At 36.5% G+C, this 18,097-nt stretch overlaps 1 protein-coding gene across 1 annotated transcript in view; it reads right to left on the reverse strand.

Moving 5' to 3' along the window:
• MAGI2 (membrane associated guanylate kinase, WW and PDZ domain containing 2) overlaps positions 1 to 18,097 on the reverse strand; it is a 1,339,714-nt gene that overhangs the window by 595,931 nt on the left and 725,686 nt on the right. Inside the window, exon 3 of the mRNA XM_033862934.2 lies at positions 9,224 to 9,343. Coding sequence (XP_033718825.2) covers positions 9,224 to 9,343 — 120 coding nt within the window. The remainder of the gene's footprint in view (positions 1 to 9,223; positions 9,344 to 18,097) is intronic.

Here is an 18,097-nt window from a genome sequence, read left to right on the forward strand (position 1 = left end):
GCACCCTCCAATATCAGGTCACAATGCCAAAGGACAGGTTTCTCTAGGTAAATGCACGTCCCCTGCTGTAATATCCTCAGATATGTCATGGAGGTAGGGGAGTAAAAGAAAGAAAGCTCAGTGGAAAAATTTTAATCAAGTCTTTACCTTTTATTTACCTATCATAAGGTTCATGTCAGTTGGAGCTTCCTATATATTGTTTAAAACTTTTTTGTTTATTGACTCTTCATGTTGTGTTAAGTATTTGGTTTACCATCAGTAATCGAATTTAAAATATAAATTTTTCAGAATTATCATTTTACCCATTAACTGTTTAGTGAAAGGAATCAAACTTTCACCTATTGTAAGAAAATTTACAGAAGCCATCCTAATGTAAAAGAGAAAGAAAGAGAGAGAAAGGTGAAGTGGGAGTAGAAATCTTATTAGCAATGTATAATTAATAACTGAATAAAATTTGATTTTCATTTCCTTTCCATTAAGTCTCCTAAGAATAAAAGAACAATAAACAAACTCATGCTCTCTTATACTTTACCAAGTACCATATGTCCATGTTAATTAGAATGCCTTCACATTTCTTTGAGCGAACACACATACTAGATCCTTTGTTTTAAAATAACATTCTGAATTTGCATATTTTCCAATATATCCCAGGACCTTTTTTTTGTTTTTTGGGGTTTTTTGGCGGTATGTGGGCCTCTCACTGCTGTGGCCTCTCCCGTTGCGGAGCACAGGCTCCGGACGCGCAGGCTCAGCGGCCATGGCTCACGGGCCCAGCCGCTCCGCGGCATGTGGGATCTTCCCAGAACAGGGCACGAACCCGTGTCCCCTGCATCGACAGGCGGACTCTCAACCACTGCGCCACCAGGGAAGCCCCATATCCCAGGACCTTTCTATCTCTCCTGTAGGTTTGGCCTCATTACTTCTGTTCTCCAACTCTCTACTGACTTTCTATACTAGAGGTAGAGAAATCAAGAATGTCTTTGTAAGACTTTTGAAAAAGATTAAAGCAAGCATGAACAAAGACAGGAGTTATAAGACAGGGTAATTATCATTAGTTCAAGAAGTATGTAGGTGGTACCGTCAATGGAACTTGGGAGGTGGAGCTGGTGGGGTGGGGGAGGTTTACTGGAAGATACCGTTTTCTTGACTAAGTTTACTAGGCTTTCAGTTCGGGAAACCTGACCAACAATGAATCACTGCAGTGAAAACCAGAGTACAGGGAATGGCCATAGAAAGATAAGAACTATATTCTGGAGAAAGTGTCACAGTGTAGAGGTTATTGAGAGAAAAACAGGTATGGGAACTCAGAACAGGGACCGATGAGGTTAACAACGAGATTTAAGACAAGAACAAAATGATTACAATTATAATACAAGGTAATCTAGGACAAGATTCTGAAGCCAAATTGATGCTGCAGCTCTAAACTTCTGACCTAGAGCATTCTGAATTAGGAAGTAGATGTGTTCCAGGGTTTCAATTCTGTTTGAACTTCTACATAGGGATTAAGGGGTTCCCACTGTTTGCTTCAAGGAAGGAACTTAGGCATTCATTCAATTTATATTCATTGAGTGCTTCCTAGGTACCAGAACCATTCTAAGATCAAGAATTAGCAGTGGTTCAAATTATCTGACCTCTTGAGAAGTCTCCATTCTAGTGGGTGGACACTGACAATAATCAAATAAACAAATGGACACAGAATGCATTTTCAGTTACAGTCAGTACAATAAAGAAAATAAATCAGGGCTTCCCTGGTGGTACAGTGGTTAAGAATCCGCCTGCCATTGCAGAGGACACAGGTTCAAGCCCTGGTCCGGGAAGATCCCACATGCCGTGGAGCAACTAAGCCCATGCGCCACAACTACTGAGCCTGCGCTCTAGAGCCCGCGAGCCACAACTACTGAGCCCACGTGCTGCAACTACTGAAGCCTGCGTGCCTAGAACCCGTGCTCCGCAACCGCAATGAGAAGCCCGTGCAACACAACAAAGTGCAGCCCCCGCTCACTGCAACTAGAGAAGGCCCGCGCTCAGCAACAAAGACCCAATGCAGCCAAAAATAAATAATAAATAAATAATTAATTAAAAGAAAAGAAAAGAAATCAGAGGAAGGGAATGGAGAATGTCAGCAGGTGTTATTTTGGATAAGGTTGTCAGGTAAGAGTTTCCTGAAGATTCTTAGATGAATATCTCAAAGTAAGAAAAAGGAATATGTGGTTATTTGGAAGACAAGTAGTCTAGGAAAATGAAATGACAAATTCAAGATCCCAAGTAGATAAGAATGTGCTTGTTCTGTTTGAGGAACAGAAAGGAAGCCAGAATAGCTAATATAAATAGGCTGACGACAGTATAAGTAAAACTTCCCATTTTGTTGTAACTAATAACAAGTATCAATTTCTGTTTTTACTGATCCCTAAAAATTCATACTTTGTGTCTTTAAGAATTAATTTTTATGGAGAAAATCCCATGCAGACAAGATATGTTGACCACTTGATCCTAATTTTATCTTGCTGTTACATTCATACACATACAGCCCATAACAGATCTAAGACAGCCGATCATTACACAAAGAGGGACTAACTGCTTCGCATATTAAATTTTAACCTAATGTTATGAATGATTTTCCATAATTGTCAGAGTTTGAAGCCTTCAATAAGGAAGAGCTTTCATATGGCATGAATCTTATATGGTATGAATTCATACAGTATGAATCTTATACAACATGATTGCTTTTAAATATAAGGACAGCAGGGTATTTTTGAGAACTGTTACTTCAGTTACAGTTTGACTAATTTTTAATCAAAGCATTCAATATATCTGTATACTTTGCAGCATGATCAATGGAAGCCTCAACGTTTCAGATATTGTTTTGTGCACAGGATGAATGAAAGTTGCAGTTTATAAAAACAATTCATAAAACCATCTACATCTACTGTAACTTTGTTGGAGATTGAGATCAATGTTCTGAAATAAAGTATTTAGTAATAAAAATTAGGACACACCTTTCCTATTTTTTGATGATTTCTATTCCCCCTGAGAGAAATAAAAGATCTGTGGTTAATCAGATTCTAGACTCCACTGTCTCTTAGATCAGAAATATGGATAAGGAAAGAATGTCTAAGGACGTTTTATTTTTCAGATTTGAAATTCAGATATAAAAATAGCTTTTGTAGAGTAGGATGTTAGGTTATAGTTTTCAAATAACTAATGTATGAAACAAGTCTCTGAAAAAAGTTTGACAGGAAGGGGACATTAGGGCATCACTGAGAATAACTGGAGTAAATGAAACTTCTCCTTTAGGAAGGTCTATATGTCTAATCTAAGACTAATGGCAAGAGCCATTGATCATCACTATGTTGATGTTATTTTAGAGAAACATGAACTCTCATACAGAAGACTGTTGTAATCAATTTGATCAAGAATTGATCGTGTGGAATGAGTGAATTTACTGTCTTTGATAGTCATGGAATTGTAAGATCCAGCAAATATTTTTCAATATATATTCACAGCTGCAGCAATACACAAATAAACATTATAAAATATTTATTATCAATATTGTTATCCATTTTTGTCCGTTCAGAAAAACAACTCAGAGGTGAAAATATTCACCCAATCAGCAAAGGCAAATAGGTTCTGCTTGTTGAAGTAGTGAAGAGGAATATAAGTAAAAATTTTAAAGTCATGCAGGTTTTCTTCCCACTAAATGAGGGGCATGATATTTATTTCATGTGAAATCTCAATTTGTTTCAGATAAAAATTCATAAAGGATGTGTACAGGAGTTAGAAAATCACTGTAATTAAAGACACAAGCTTGAGGGAAATTAAGGAAACCTCAAATATCACAGTTTTGGAATCCTCAGCTTTACCTAATATCATTATGGGTTGTGAGAGAGTCAAATAAGTGAGTCTTATGCCCAAGAATACTGGCTTTATTTTAATGATATACTCCAAAAAGGTTGGTCCTGTTCCTTTCAGCTACACTGAACAAAAAAATATAGAACAGGAAACTGGTTAATATTGCAGTTTAGGTAATAGTAAACAAGTCATTTTATTTTCCTTGACTTCAGACTTCAAGTTGTAATTTATATGATAATATTAAATTAGTTAATTGATTGGTCTGTTCCTTCTAGTTCCTTTTGGGAAAAAAAGAGTACTTAGAAATAGGCATTTGCATGACATACTTTGGAAAAAGCTGGGCTTACAAAAGTCCCAAACCAAGAGGGAATTTTATCACATTTTAATGCACAATAACACTTCCAGTCTTAGTGCCTTACACAGGAGCAAAGCAGCATGCAAAACTCATATGCTCCCTGCAAATACCTTTGAACACATAATGAACCACTTACAAAAAACCTCTGGCATTGTAAGATCTCAAAGGGGTGTAAAACTTCACTAAATGTGTTTTTCCTTTACTGGTCAAATAAACACATACTGAATTTTATGTGCACGTGTTTAGTGTTTCTAAAATGAACACCCAAATGCACGGCTTAGAATATTCCACAATAGGAAAATTGCCAAAAGAAAAAGAAGGAAATATCAAAAGAAAAAAAATCTTACAATATGTAATAATAGCTGGACCCTTTTAACTGCAAGCTCCAAGAATCTACTGTTGTTGTGGAGGTTATTACTTACTTAGTAAAAATTTTCTCTTGTAATAGAGTATAAGCGAAAGAGAAACAATGACATTTTATCTCTTTTTTGGTCTCCTGGAATGAGAGCAATCTTAGCATCAATTGAAGCATTGATCTGCCCTTCAGGAAATATTTACATTTCAGTGGATAGAAACTTGGACTGATAGAAGAATGGTTTTTCTGAAGACTATTTATAGTACTAATAATGATTTTTTATTGGATTGAGCATCTCTCTGTCACCAGTGCTATCTTGATTGGAAATAGAGATTCAAAATTTCAATAATAAATGCCCAAAGGTCATACTAAAAAAAGTGGATGTGGATTTTAGTTAGTAAAATTAAATGGATTTATGTAAAATTTGCTGTATCTCTTCTCTCATCATAGGAGTTATCGGCTTATTTTCCTAGAAAATTATTTGTCCTTAATACTTAAAATTTTATAGGATTGTATGTGCTAAACCAGGAAGAACAGCACTCATTTATGTACAGTTGTGAGAAAACTTGAATTTCAGAGTCCTTGTAATAAAATTGTTTAAGAAACTATGTGGGCTGTTTACAGTTGGCTCAAGTCCATATACATTAAGGTCCATGAGTAGGACAAACCACAGCATCAAGGTGAAGGTGAGTGCCATATTTGCACTATATTCTACAGATGCCCTAATAACTTGCTGGGTTTGATTTGGTCCTCTTAAAAACTGAAGGACTATTACAACTGAGCTTACATCTATTTAAAGAAAACCTTTAACTTTAAGAAACTTTAAGGGTTTCTTCAATAGATAGAAAGATAGCTTTGTTTCGATTTAAAAGCAGAACAGCAAAATATGATAGCAAATGTTACAACAGAACTGCTGCTCTGGAATATGACTGTGGATGATCTCACTAGATGAATTAAATGAAATAAGAGTGCAGGTGCAGCTCAGGGGACATGGGTTTGTTAAAGATGTCATTCAGAACGCAGGATGAGGCAGTGGGAGTGGTCAGTGACTGGGTAATTCAGCACTTCGGACAGTTCCCAAGGGCACTGCTTCCTTCCAGGTACTTAGAGTACTTAACCTTTAGATTACCAAACCTACTTATTTAATTCTACCTCGCAGTGTCACATTTATACCTGCATGTGACCTTAATCCCAAAGAAAATGTCTGCATTCATCCACAGAGCTCTTCGTGTTTCACATGAAGCCTACATCTTCAGTCCTGACAGGAAGGTTCATGGTGTTCTTCCTGTTACTTGAGGTTATGTCAGGCTTGTCACTAGGCCTTGTTATATTAACTTAATTTTCAACCTGACTGAATATGAAAAGATGAAGATGAGGTCATCCAAGTCATGGAAGAGTCTTTACCAACACCTGATGGTCCATTAGAGTCAAGTCCTCTGGGCCATTTACATGCAGAGCCATTCAGCAGCTGTTGTATAACAAACTGAAATGAGGTGCTCATACTAGATGAGGGGTTGGTGATGCAGAAAAAGCCTTTTAAGAATCTGCTAAAATTCTGCCTAGCGCCATGTGGCCTAACTGTAGAAGGTAACACAAGCATATTAAGGCCTTCCTTGCAGCCTCTGGTAATAACAGAATTGTTCTTCTGGAGCAAGGACTTTGGGCCAGTTTCTAAGAAGCAGAACTACAATTCAGGATAGTCTATCTCGTTCCTAATCAAAGGACAAATTCCAGATTAAAATTAGAATTATTGACAACAAGACAGAAGTATATACATACATATATCAGTCTTAAGGATCCTACATGGTTAACAGGTCTGTGACCTTAATGCTCAGAGGAACTCAATTTCTTTTTAATTTCTTTAGTGGATTCACAGATATCAGAAATGAATTTTCTAGCCTGGCTGCGAGCTCTGAAGAGTACTGAGAAAGCATGAGAATGATCTAGCAAGGAGGAGGAAGGAGAACAATGGCCCAAAACACTCCAGAAGGGAGAACATATAACAGAGAAACTGGTATTTTATTATTTTATGAGAGAGTGATACCACAAAAGTTTGACAAATATAAAAGCTCTGAGGTCCTTCTTTATCTAGCTGAGTAGTACATGATTGTTACTCTGTATGTTCTGAAAGCACCAACAGCAGAAAAGGCATTCCCTAGGCTTCCTGGATGAATAACACATTAATAACACAAATAACTCAGGTAGCTCTGAGTCTGGAGCTAGTGATTAATACTGAAGGAACAGCAGTGATTTTCATTAGAAGGCCAATTCTACTGGTTCCTCAGCTGTAACTGTTGGAAAATCTAAAGATTCTGAGATTTGAGAAGGCTCCCTAGGTGTCCACCCAGATGGTTATGCGACCTGAGAAAAGAGCTTCTTATTTATCCAAGTACACAGTATGCATCTGTAAATAATAGTATTGATTCCCTGAAGTCATGTGTGTAAATCAGCCGTATTATTCAAAGATCAGCTCTACGCATGCGTGGGCGATTAACAATTTGGCACCAATTTAGCCAACTCTACTCTCAGCGCTGAAAAAACGTCTTTAGGAGATTCAGGATAACCCACCCTGACTCACAAAACTTGGTTATGTTTGTATGGTTTCAGGAAATTTCCCTCAAAATTTAACTGAAACCTAAAATTTAACTGAAATTTAAACTGAAATTTAAATTCTAAAATTTTAAATTTAAAATTCAAAATTTAACTGAAACCTAAAACCAAAAATTTAAGCTAGGCTTTATTTTTAAATATTGATATTAAACTTCATGACATCTAGTTTATCATGACATCTAGTTTATCATAAATATCATGGCAATTTAACATGAACAATGGATTTAATTTTTTCACTTTCTATACAGTTAATACAATCTTTATTTAATAAAAAAAAGAAAGGAAAGGTCATATTTGTTAATCATACTACTTTTGGAATGCTCGTGGATATTAAGGCATTTGTTCTTTGCTACATATATATGACATTTAAATACGGTAACTAAATACAAGGCATTATTATTAGCAGACATGTAAACTAATGAATGCCACTAAATCATGTTGCAAAGCCCACAGGAAAACGTACTACACAATTTATTGTTAATTCACTCTGACTTCTCTGATATCATTATTTTCTATGATTTATAAGTTATTTTTCATAGATAATTTAAGGCAGCTTATATGATCAACACAGCTTTTTCATTTAACTGCTATGTATAAAACAGAGAAACAACAAGAATATATTGCATAGCACACAGAATTATAGGCATTATCTTATAATAACTTTTAATGGAGTATAATGTATAAAAATACTGAATCACTATGCTGTGAAAACCTGAAATTAATATAATACTGTAAATCAACTATACTGCAATAAATATAATATTTTCAATCAATCTTCACTATCATTCATTTTTGACAATTAGAAGAGGAAACAACACTCATATAAAACCATTTTCTTTTCGTGGGTATTTTTGCCCATTTCCTATGAATGTGGAAATAAGCAACTAAATGTCTGACCCATAACTTAGGCACATGTGTCAGCCTAAATTGCCTTAGGAGTGTGAAGTAAAAAGAGATTTTAATACTTCTAACAACTTAAAAATACTGAGTTCTTAAATAACTATAGTCCACTGGGCCTCTACAAGTAAATGAAGGAGGAAGAGGAGGGCCAACTGTTACAAATCCAGTTTCGTTGCTCATGGTAGACCTCTGATATTTGATGGGCTAAGCAGCAATGCATATGAGTTTTGTTTTTAATATCACTCACTATTAACTGCAGTTCAGTAAAACTAGATTCACCTTTGGATGTAATAATACATATAAATATAGTTTACACATACAGTAACTGCGACGTAGGAATAAAGGTATTATTTTCTACTGTTTTTTAGTTATATTACTTTAAAATTTCATTATACAGACACAGACCTGTAACTTCATTAGACATAAACTACATACATGTAGATGTTACTTGAACATATACATGCAAGCATGTTATTTATTTGTATTTTTCAATGCTATCATTTCTCCTTTTATGGATAAGACTACTGAGGTTCAGAGATACTCACCGGGTTACTTAATATTCATAGTGGGTAAGTAGTAAAGCCAGGTTTGGAACTGAAGCAGATTCTGGCTTAGGTTACAGTGCTTTTTCCACTGAATCATACGTCCCACCTTCAAGGTTTTAATTTCATTTGTCCGTGTTTGACATGGGCACACAAGGAAACATGTGGTAGAGCTTTGGAGTTCATCCACAGATCATATTTTCCTACACCATCATTTTGCATGAGAGGCAAGTAAAGGCAAGTGAAGTGAAGCAACCGGAGAAAACTACACAGAGGTAGTGACAGGACTGGAACTCAAGCCCTGTGCTCTTTAGATGCTACCTAGAGATGAAGATAATTTATCTGGACCATCACAGCTTAGCCTCAGGATATCCTGATCACAAGGATACTTCAGTAAGTATGTACATACACATTTCTCTTGGCATCTTAAGAGTAGAATTAACGCAGATGTATTTTAACTTTTCTTTACAAAATACACTTCTAAAGTGACCTCATTAAAGCTCTCAAACCAAAACAACAGCACATTAGTAATCTGATGTTCTAACGCATTTCAGACAAAGGAGAAAAATGTGATGCGACGAGAAATAAATTCAGCAGTAGAGCTGTGCTTACCTTCATAAGTCCCACTTTCTAGGAGAGCACCACTTTTCTCCAATTCCATAAAATCTTCAACAGTGATGAAAATATAGTCCACTCCAGGAACCTCACCCTCCTTATGTGGCCTTGTGGTGCCTGAATAAGGAAAATTAAAAACAAAAGAAAGACTCTAAGTGATTTGTTGCTGAACTTTAGAAATACCACCACACTTCTGAATATTCAATAACACTTGTTTGTACATCCTGCGAGTTGGCAGTTTGCATTTGTCCTTCTGTTTGTTTGGAAACAGAAAATAGCAGGGGGTTAAGATTAAAGTAAACATACAAAGCATTTTTCTTCATCAAGTTTATAAAGAGTTCATTGCCATGGAATGTGGCTGCATAGGTTTTTCAGTGAAAAATGCAGACCATTGTGCCCTTTTTGAAGAGGTGGCTTGAATATTGGGCCAGGAGTCTGCTAGCTCAGGAATTTACATATCTCTCTTCCATGAATGGACCTCTATTGTTCTGTAGAGTGCTTTGCTATGACATAAAATACAATGGAAAATAGAAATGTTAGCAAAATGTCAATTTACCTTTATATTTTCATGATCTGCTCCTTTATGGGGGGGAGGTTGTTGCCACTTGTTAATTTTGTGCCAAATAATAGCTTATATTTGATTTAAAGGATAAGAAAGGCTTTATTATTACTTAAAATTAAATGACTAAATAATAACTAGAATTGAGTAATAATTATAATTAAATTAGTATTATGTTAGTAATATAGTATCCTTCCTCCCTCCTTCTCTCCCTCCCTCTTTCTTCCCCCTCCCTTCCTCCCTTCCTCCCTTCCTCTCTTTCTCTCTTTCTCTCTTTCTCTCTTTCTTCCTTCCTTCCTTTCTTTCTTTCATTATTGTCTTTAATTCTGACTGCACTGGGAGGTGACACACTCTAAGGGGTTACTGCATGGGTCCACCACTCTTGTTTCCTGCATCACCTATAGAGTAAACAGCTTCTGTGACCAGGGTGACAGGAATAGCAGCCTGTGGCTCAGTACAGCTCCACTGGAGAAGTCAGTCTCCCAGACCTGCTGTCCAGTTTGTGAGGTGGGAACCAAAACAGAGACATATTAAAGGCTGTGGGTTTGTTTTCTGGAATACTTCCTTCCCTGAACATGCCTTAAGCTTCTTTTCTTTTTCTATGCCACCTACATAAGACATTTTGCATGTCAGATTGGAATTTTCGTAATGCATACATGCAAATAGTATGCAGAAGTACATAGAAGGCAAATGAGTAAACAAAGTACTAGTACACTGGCAGGCTTATTCACATGTATACTATCGTCCATATTCTCTATAAACTAAACAAAAAGTATGTCAAACCCTTAAATTTATTTTCACTCTCCAAAATCTTTATCAACTAGGCCCTGTAACAGCCAGTCAGTTCTCCTTTTAGTCTATTAGGATCAAATCTGGACTGCAAATGAGAGGCCTAAACTAATATCAGAATATACAGTGTGTTAGGAAAATTCATTTTTGGTAAAAATGATTAATTTCCATTGAAAACATTTTTTAAAATTTGAAGGCATTATGTTCTAAAATTAAATTTTACAACCTTCTTTGGGGGTTGCAAAACAATTTTTCCCCATAGTCATGTTTAATGACTTTCCCCTGAATTTGTTATTTTATTTTGTTTAACTGAGTCACATTTTATAATATTTCCTTCTGCTTTTAACGTTATAAAATATAAACCTCCCACACCTAGTATGCATAATGTTGTCAAATTAATGTTTCTATGAGAACCTTAATTTTCAATATCCTGACTATTATATGCTTAACCCTTGTGAATTAAAAGCACATTAACATGGTTTTCGGCAATCAATTTGTTTTTCTGTTTCTTTAGAACACACTCTAATCATTAAGAAAGATCACGTAACACAGTTTCAATTTTCCTTCCTAATTTATCTGCATATTTCAGAAGCTACACGCTTTGATTAATTAACTGCTTGCAGTGCAGTAATGCATTCCCAGCACAATGTGAGCATAAGACCACGAGCTTAAGGGCAATTTCCAGGGCTGCTGACTTGACTAGAGTGACTCGCCTGCACCAAATTCTAGTGAACGTGTTTGGGTTGTGCTCTTCTTGGAAGGACCATGAGTACTTTGGTTCACTGGTTGTTTTTCCATCTACGTCTTACATCTCAGGCCAATGTGACTGACTTTCTGCCTTAGGGATTCAGCCTCCCCTGTGGCTGCATCAGTGTCACCTGTTGTTGTTGACCTGCTTGTTGCTGGCTGCCTATTTGGACTGGGGGTTCGCCTACCTCGCTGTTGCTTGAAGAAGTTCTACACTACAATCTTAAAAGCTGCATTTCCCATCTTTGACATCAATCTCCCATCCTTTTCTCTCATTCTGTTCTTCTTTTTAATTATAACCTCCAATCTCCTGATGGCTCCTAATTTCTATCATGTTCCCCATATTTGCCTTTCTACTAAGGGACTGGGAATCTAACATGCCTTCTTTCCTTTAGTTCATCTTCACCATTTTCCACGTCTTAACAAACCTCCAAGTTCCCTATTGGCTATTTCATTCAGAGACTGCAGCTGCTATAGAAAACCATGAACTTTCACTGACAAAGTACCCTACAGATTTAGGCTTTCTAATGTTAGTTTTGCTGTTGTTGTTGGACAAGTTTTTCTTTATTCATTTTGTTTTTTTTTAATTGAAGTAGAGTTGATTTACTATGCTGTGCCAATCTCTGCTGTACAGCAAAGTGACTCAGTTTTACACATACAGACACTCTTTTTAAAAATTCTTTTCCATTATGGTTTATCCCAGGAGACTGGATATAGTTCCCCGTACTATACGGTAGGACCCTGTTGTTTATGCATTCTAAATGTAATAGTTTGCATCTACCAATCCCAAATTCCCAGTCCGTGCCTCCCCCTCCCCCCTCTAATGTTAGTTTGATTGAACTGATGCATGGCAATCCTTTTAATAAGTGTCTTCTTCCCTCTTTGACCCACCATGTTCTAATACTCAAGGGCTTTGACTTTTCAGCAGAAGACATTAGCTCATTCTCTTTCTGGTAATATGAGAGATACTCTGAATTAAAATTCCTTAAAGTTTCCTAATTTCTAACTCCTTCATCTGCATTATCTTCATCCTTAATTGTAATCATCCATCCATCTTGCTAAGACTAATCCCTTCTCTTCTGTTTTCTTTCAAAGTCTAGTTTTTATTTTTTATCAAAGTTATACAGATATTTTAAAGATTCTACACTTCTACAAGGTTTGTTATTCTACAACTCTACGTTATTTTTTTTAAGTAGACTGTCATCACCCCCCGCCCACACACACACACCTTTCATTTTATCCAGCGGTAAACACTTTTAACTCTTTTAGCTGATTCTTTTGTTTTACCTTCATGTCTTTAAATAATTTATCAATACTTATGATGGCTCTTGTTGTTGTTGTTTTTTATTTTAGTCACTATTGATTTCTTGGTAAAGAAAATGAAGATTTAGCTCTTTTTGCCCACACTTCTTCACATCACTTCCTCCTTTTTCCCTTCTCCCATTCTCCCAGTAGAACAAACTTGTGTTAGATTACTATTTAACATTTATAATAATAATACTATGTAAATCTATTTCCAGCAGAACCATGTACTGTGCTGATTAATTTTCCATTCTTGTGTAATTTTTTGTTTACTCTAAATTTAATGTTTTAATTTCCAAATCTCCACATACTGATCAATATTTCAATTAATTAATCCTCTCCTTGGATAAACAAACCTCCTCTCAGAATATACAAATATATTTGATATTTTGTCAAGTTTATCCTACTGAAGAAATTTCTCCTGGAGCCTTCTGACCTGCTCCAATCCAGACTGTGTTGGCCTACCACACAGCTGCCATCCTGGGATCACCTTTTGCCGTCATCCTGGGATTCACCTTGCCTCTTCCCTGTGTTGCAACCCTTCTTTCCCAGATCCCATATCTCTTTTTGTAGTCCATTCCCTCATTTTGGCAGAACACAACTGTCAGAAACTTTCTGTCAAAAGTTGCATGGGAGCTACATTTTTGAGACTTTGCATGTATGAAAATGTCTTTATTCAACCCTCACGGGTAGCAAATCTGACTTGGCATTTCAGGAAAATATAATGAAAACATATTATTTCCATCCTGTTCCTCTGTTAACATCACCATCACTTTTCCTGTCATGCATGCCCTGAAACTTTCCCTCAGGGTCACATTTGAGGTCTCCCTCATTCTTTTATTCCCTTTTCAAATAGCTGGCAAATTCTATGCCCTGTAACTCTACAATGTCATCCTTCTCTTCTGCACTATCTCTGCTCAAACACTGCCCTCCTGGACTAAGAAATGGCTACTTCACTGGTGTGCCTGCCTCCCCCTCTTGGTTTATCATTGCACTACCCGATTAGCCCTGGTACAGCATGAGGCTTATCACATACCCTCTCCAAAGGGCTTATCTACCCAATCTCTAGTCAAGAAACTTGGCTGAAAAAGGTAAGGAGAGGAAAATACTGTTAGTTAAAAAGAGTCAGAAGAGGTTCAGATTCTGTTATCGACAATAAAGTCAACTCTCATGATATGCCAGGTTATAGAGTCTCTCTAGGGGGACCTGCCTTGACGGAACATATGAGAGGACATAATATAAGAATTTTCTGCTTCAGAAATATTTTCCTTCCTGTCCTGCCATGTGTCAATCTCCTTTCCTTTTAGCCCAAATTTTCCACCATTGGAATTACTCTTCAGTTTAGCCAAAATAGAAACTACCTTTAAAACATATGCTATAGTAGACAGGAATGTGAGCCATGGAATCAAACTGTCTGAGCTTGTTGATGCTATCAGCAATATCTTGAGGAAGGTTCTCCATCTCTATAAACTCTAGTTTTCTTACCTGTAAAATGGGAATAATACTAGTAGCATATTTAAAAAGTTAATTTGAAGAAGAAATGAGATAACCCATATACTTAAAACAATGTCTGGAAAATTTTAGGCACTCAGAAAGGATTATATGTTAAGTACTCTTATCTGAAAGAACATAAATGACAGCATGAATAGTTGTTTTTTCCTCATGAATTTTTAAGATTTTTTTTTTTTTTTTTGGGATGTGGACCATTTTTAAAGTCTTTATTGGTTTTTTTACAATGTTGCTTCTGCTTTATGTTTTGGCTTTTTAGCTGCCAGGTATGGGGGATCTTAGCTCTCCAACCAGGGATTGAACCCACACCCCCTGCATTGGAAGACAAACTCTTAACCACTGAACAACCAGGGAAGTCCCCCCAGGAATTCTTGCCAAAAATATTAATTGAGCACGTATTATGTGATATTCAAGCGCTATTCAAGATACCTGGTATATATCTTTGAAGAACACAGAATAGAATCCTTTCCTTCATGAAACTTACATTCTAACGAGAAGAGACTAAACAAAGAAAATTTTTTTCTAAGTTATATAGTATTCCGTAAAGGGCTAAATCCTATTAAATGACCATAAATCAAATCATTAGCACCTATGGACTATTTTGTGGGACAATTACTGAGATTTTTAACCATTAGCTTAGACAATACAGAGCAAAAGTTTCAAGAGAAAGACTGTAAAGGACCTGAAGGGAAGCAGAAATCTGCAGTACTTATGGGCTGCAGGCTTCAGAGGAGTGAATGACAGCTTGGCTAGAGACCTCTGGGAATCAACAGGAGTTCCACAAAGAGCTTGGTTATATTTTAAAAAGAATCACTAAATTCCTAGAGAGAGACTTCACTTATTTCACGTACTGCTTGGTCTGGCTTAAGTCAATTGACTTATACACTGGTGTCCAAATACATGTATTTTTGAACTTCCAAGGTTATTTTTATAGGGTTGATAAATATGACAGTGCATGGTGGGTTCTGATGACTGGTAAATGTGCACACACATAGACACATATATATATCACCCCTCGTTTTTAAAGGAAGAAGGTGGAAGGCATCATGTGGCAAAAAGATTCTTAGAACTGAAATTCAGAACATCTGCTTTTTGTTTTTGTTTTAATATTTTAGATATGTGGTTCTGGGTTAAAACAACCTTTAGCTGATCATCAGTTTTCTTATTATGCAGTGAGGTAAATACTGGATATAAAAGGGTATTATAAAAAGTAAAAACATGAGCACTATGGCAACATGATTGCATTCCTCCTTAGTAATATTAATACACTACTAAGAGTAACACAATTCTAACAAACATCATTGATGGTATGTTATTGTTGGAATCTTTATAATTAAAGTTTCAAGTGAATTAATTTCATTAAGGCTAAAATTTCTTAAGAAGAAAAAGTTCTTATGCCTAAAGACACAGATTGCCCCTTTTTATTGTCTGGGTATAAAGAAACATTGAGATAGAAATCCATTTCCTTTGATTACACACTAAAATGTGGGACACAATGATTTAGTCACTATTTAGGAGGACCCTCTGCCTTTTGTTAGACAGATACTTAAGGCCAGTAGAGCTTATGGACTAGATTGCAAGAAGTTTTTTTACCTTTTGCTGAATCATTTGAAAAGTGTGAAAGTGCTCATAAAACTTGATTAGTGGACCATTTAATTTTACCTTCAGGTATAGAACCTTCAATAACAAGACTCACAAAGTAAGATTTTAGATCTATGTGCCCGGGAAGAAAAGATATTAGCTGGGGGGCTTCCCTGGTGGCACAGTGGTTGAGAGTCCGCCTGCCGATGCAGGGGACATGGGTTCGTGCCCCGGTCCGGGAGGATCCCACATGCCGCGGAGTGGCTGGGCCCGTGAGCCATGGCCGCTGAGCCTGCGCGTCCGCAGCCTGTGCTCCGCAACGGGAGAGGCCACAACAGTGAGAGGCCCGCGTACCACAAAAAAAAAAAATATATATATATATAAAAGATATTAGTTGGTCTTAAATCACCAGATTTAAGTTGGTCTTCTTGCCACCAGAAGAAGAAAGCAATTGGCTGAAGAAAGAGAAAGCAACTGGTGATCTATGAACACCCCTTTGGAAAGAAATACAATTCTAAAAATAAGGCAAATAATATGAAATGTAATGAAGTGTTGTACAATGGTAATTTATAGCTAAAGGTAATTAATATGTAGACTGGAGAAACAGTTGAATTTCCTGAAGCAGTTACCTTATTTTTATGCTGAAATAATTATAGCTACTTCCCTATCTCAAAAGATTATGAATAGAGAGATGACAGTGAAGCAAGACTCAGCAGTAATAACAAGTAATCACACAGCATTAGGAACAGGGTGGAAGCTAGGGAGAATAAAAGAAGAAATACAGATGATTCGTCATATAGCTAAAGCTAAAGCTCACCTTTTACTGCTCTTCTATATTTAGTTGGCGCTTCCCTAAGTGGTGTTTAGAAATGTCCAAAATAAATTTTATTATCCAAATTATGGTTTATGTATTTCATTCTTTACTATGTCTTCCTGACCACTCATCCAAAGAAAAAAATAAAAGGAATGGAAATGGAGGAAATGGTACTAAATTAAGTCTTTATCTCCTATTGCTTCTTTTCTTTAAAAAAAAAAACTTATTTAATAATTGCTAAATTAAGTACAGCATGAATAACACCTCCTTCATGAGTTAAGGAAAGAGTACGGTACTTGTGCTCAAAAGACATGTTCTGAAAAGAATGAATTTACTCCCAAATGGCTACCTTATTATTGATGCATAGTGAAAGCACATGAAAGTCACTTGTCGTTTTGTTACCATGGCAACTGGAGGGGTGCCAATGGATTTTTTTATTATTATTATTCTACCTTTTAAATGAAGGAACATTTCTCCTTTTGCCTTAGGAAGAAAAGAGCATGACGTGGGTGGTAAATGTAACCCTAAGGCACATTTCCCCTCAGCCTTCTGATAGTTCCTAATTTTAGTAAAGTGCTTAAAAAACAGTCATTGGCTTACAAGACAGTATTACTACCTAGATGATAGTCCAATCATCTACTGTGATCTTTTTTTTTTTTTTTTTTTTTTTTTTTTTTTTTTTTTTTTTTGTGGTACGCGGGTCTCTCACTGTTGTGGCCTCTCCCGTTGCGGAGCACCGGCTGCGGACGCGCAGGCTCAGCGGCCATGGCTCACGGGCCCAGCCGCTCCGCGGCATGTGGGATCTTCCTAGACCGGGGCACGAACCTGTGTCCCCCGCATCGGCAGGCGGACCCTCAACCACTGCGCCACCAGGGAAGCCCTACTATGATCTATTTTGATGTACTGAAAGTCCCACAGTGCCCATTGCATCACAGGCAGATGGGTCACCGTGTGAGAATCTGAGAAACTGGATTATTTTCTTGTGCATGTTTCTGAATATATATTTTTCTTTATTCCTGGTGTTTCTCAACTGCAAGCTGGATAAAATAAATCTTGACCGCTAGGGTGACTTCCTCTAGATTCAACCTTAACTTACTATTAGATTCCTGAAGATACTTCTTTAGTTTGTCAGTTACTCATTAGCAAGTGTGAACACCATCACAGATTTGTGTACTTACAATAAAAACATTCAGGGGATTCCTTGGCCGATGGCTCTCATCAATTTTTACCTAATCAGCCTAGGCCTTGGGTTTTATTATACTCACTTTCAATCATATAAAATCCAGAAGTATGATTTTATATAGACACAGAGCTAAAGCAAGCAAAGTAAATAATATAGTTTGGGCCACTGATTCCCATGTGATAGAGAGATTATAAAGCAATGTGAGATTTATACATTTCATATCAACTGATGGGGGAGGATTGGGTTAAGGTCAGAAAGGAAAACATACAATTCAAGTCAATTAATCACCTATTAGGTTTTTTATTGAATTATTTATTGCCTCAATAAAACACTATGAATGCTTTGTAAAATACTGAAGACAAATCCATTTGCAAAACACCAGTAGTA

The sequence above is a fragment of the Tursiops truncatus genome, chromosome 9, assembly GCF_011762595.2.
Source record: "Tursiops truncatus isolate mTurTru1 chromosome 9, mTurTru1.mat.Y, whole genome shotgun sequence".
Classification (NCBI taxonomy): Eukaryota; Metazoa; Chordata; class Mammalia; order Artiodactyla; family Delphinidae; genus Tursiops; species Tursiops truncatus.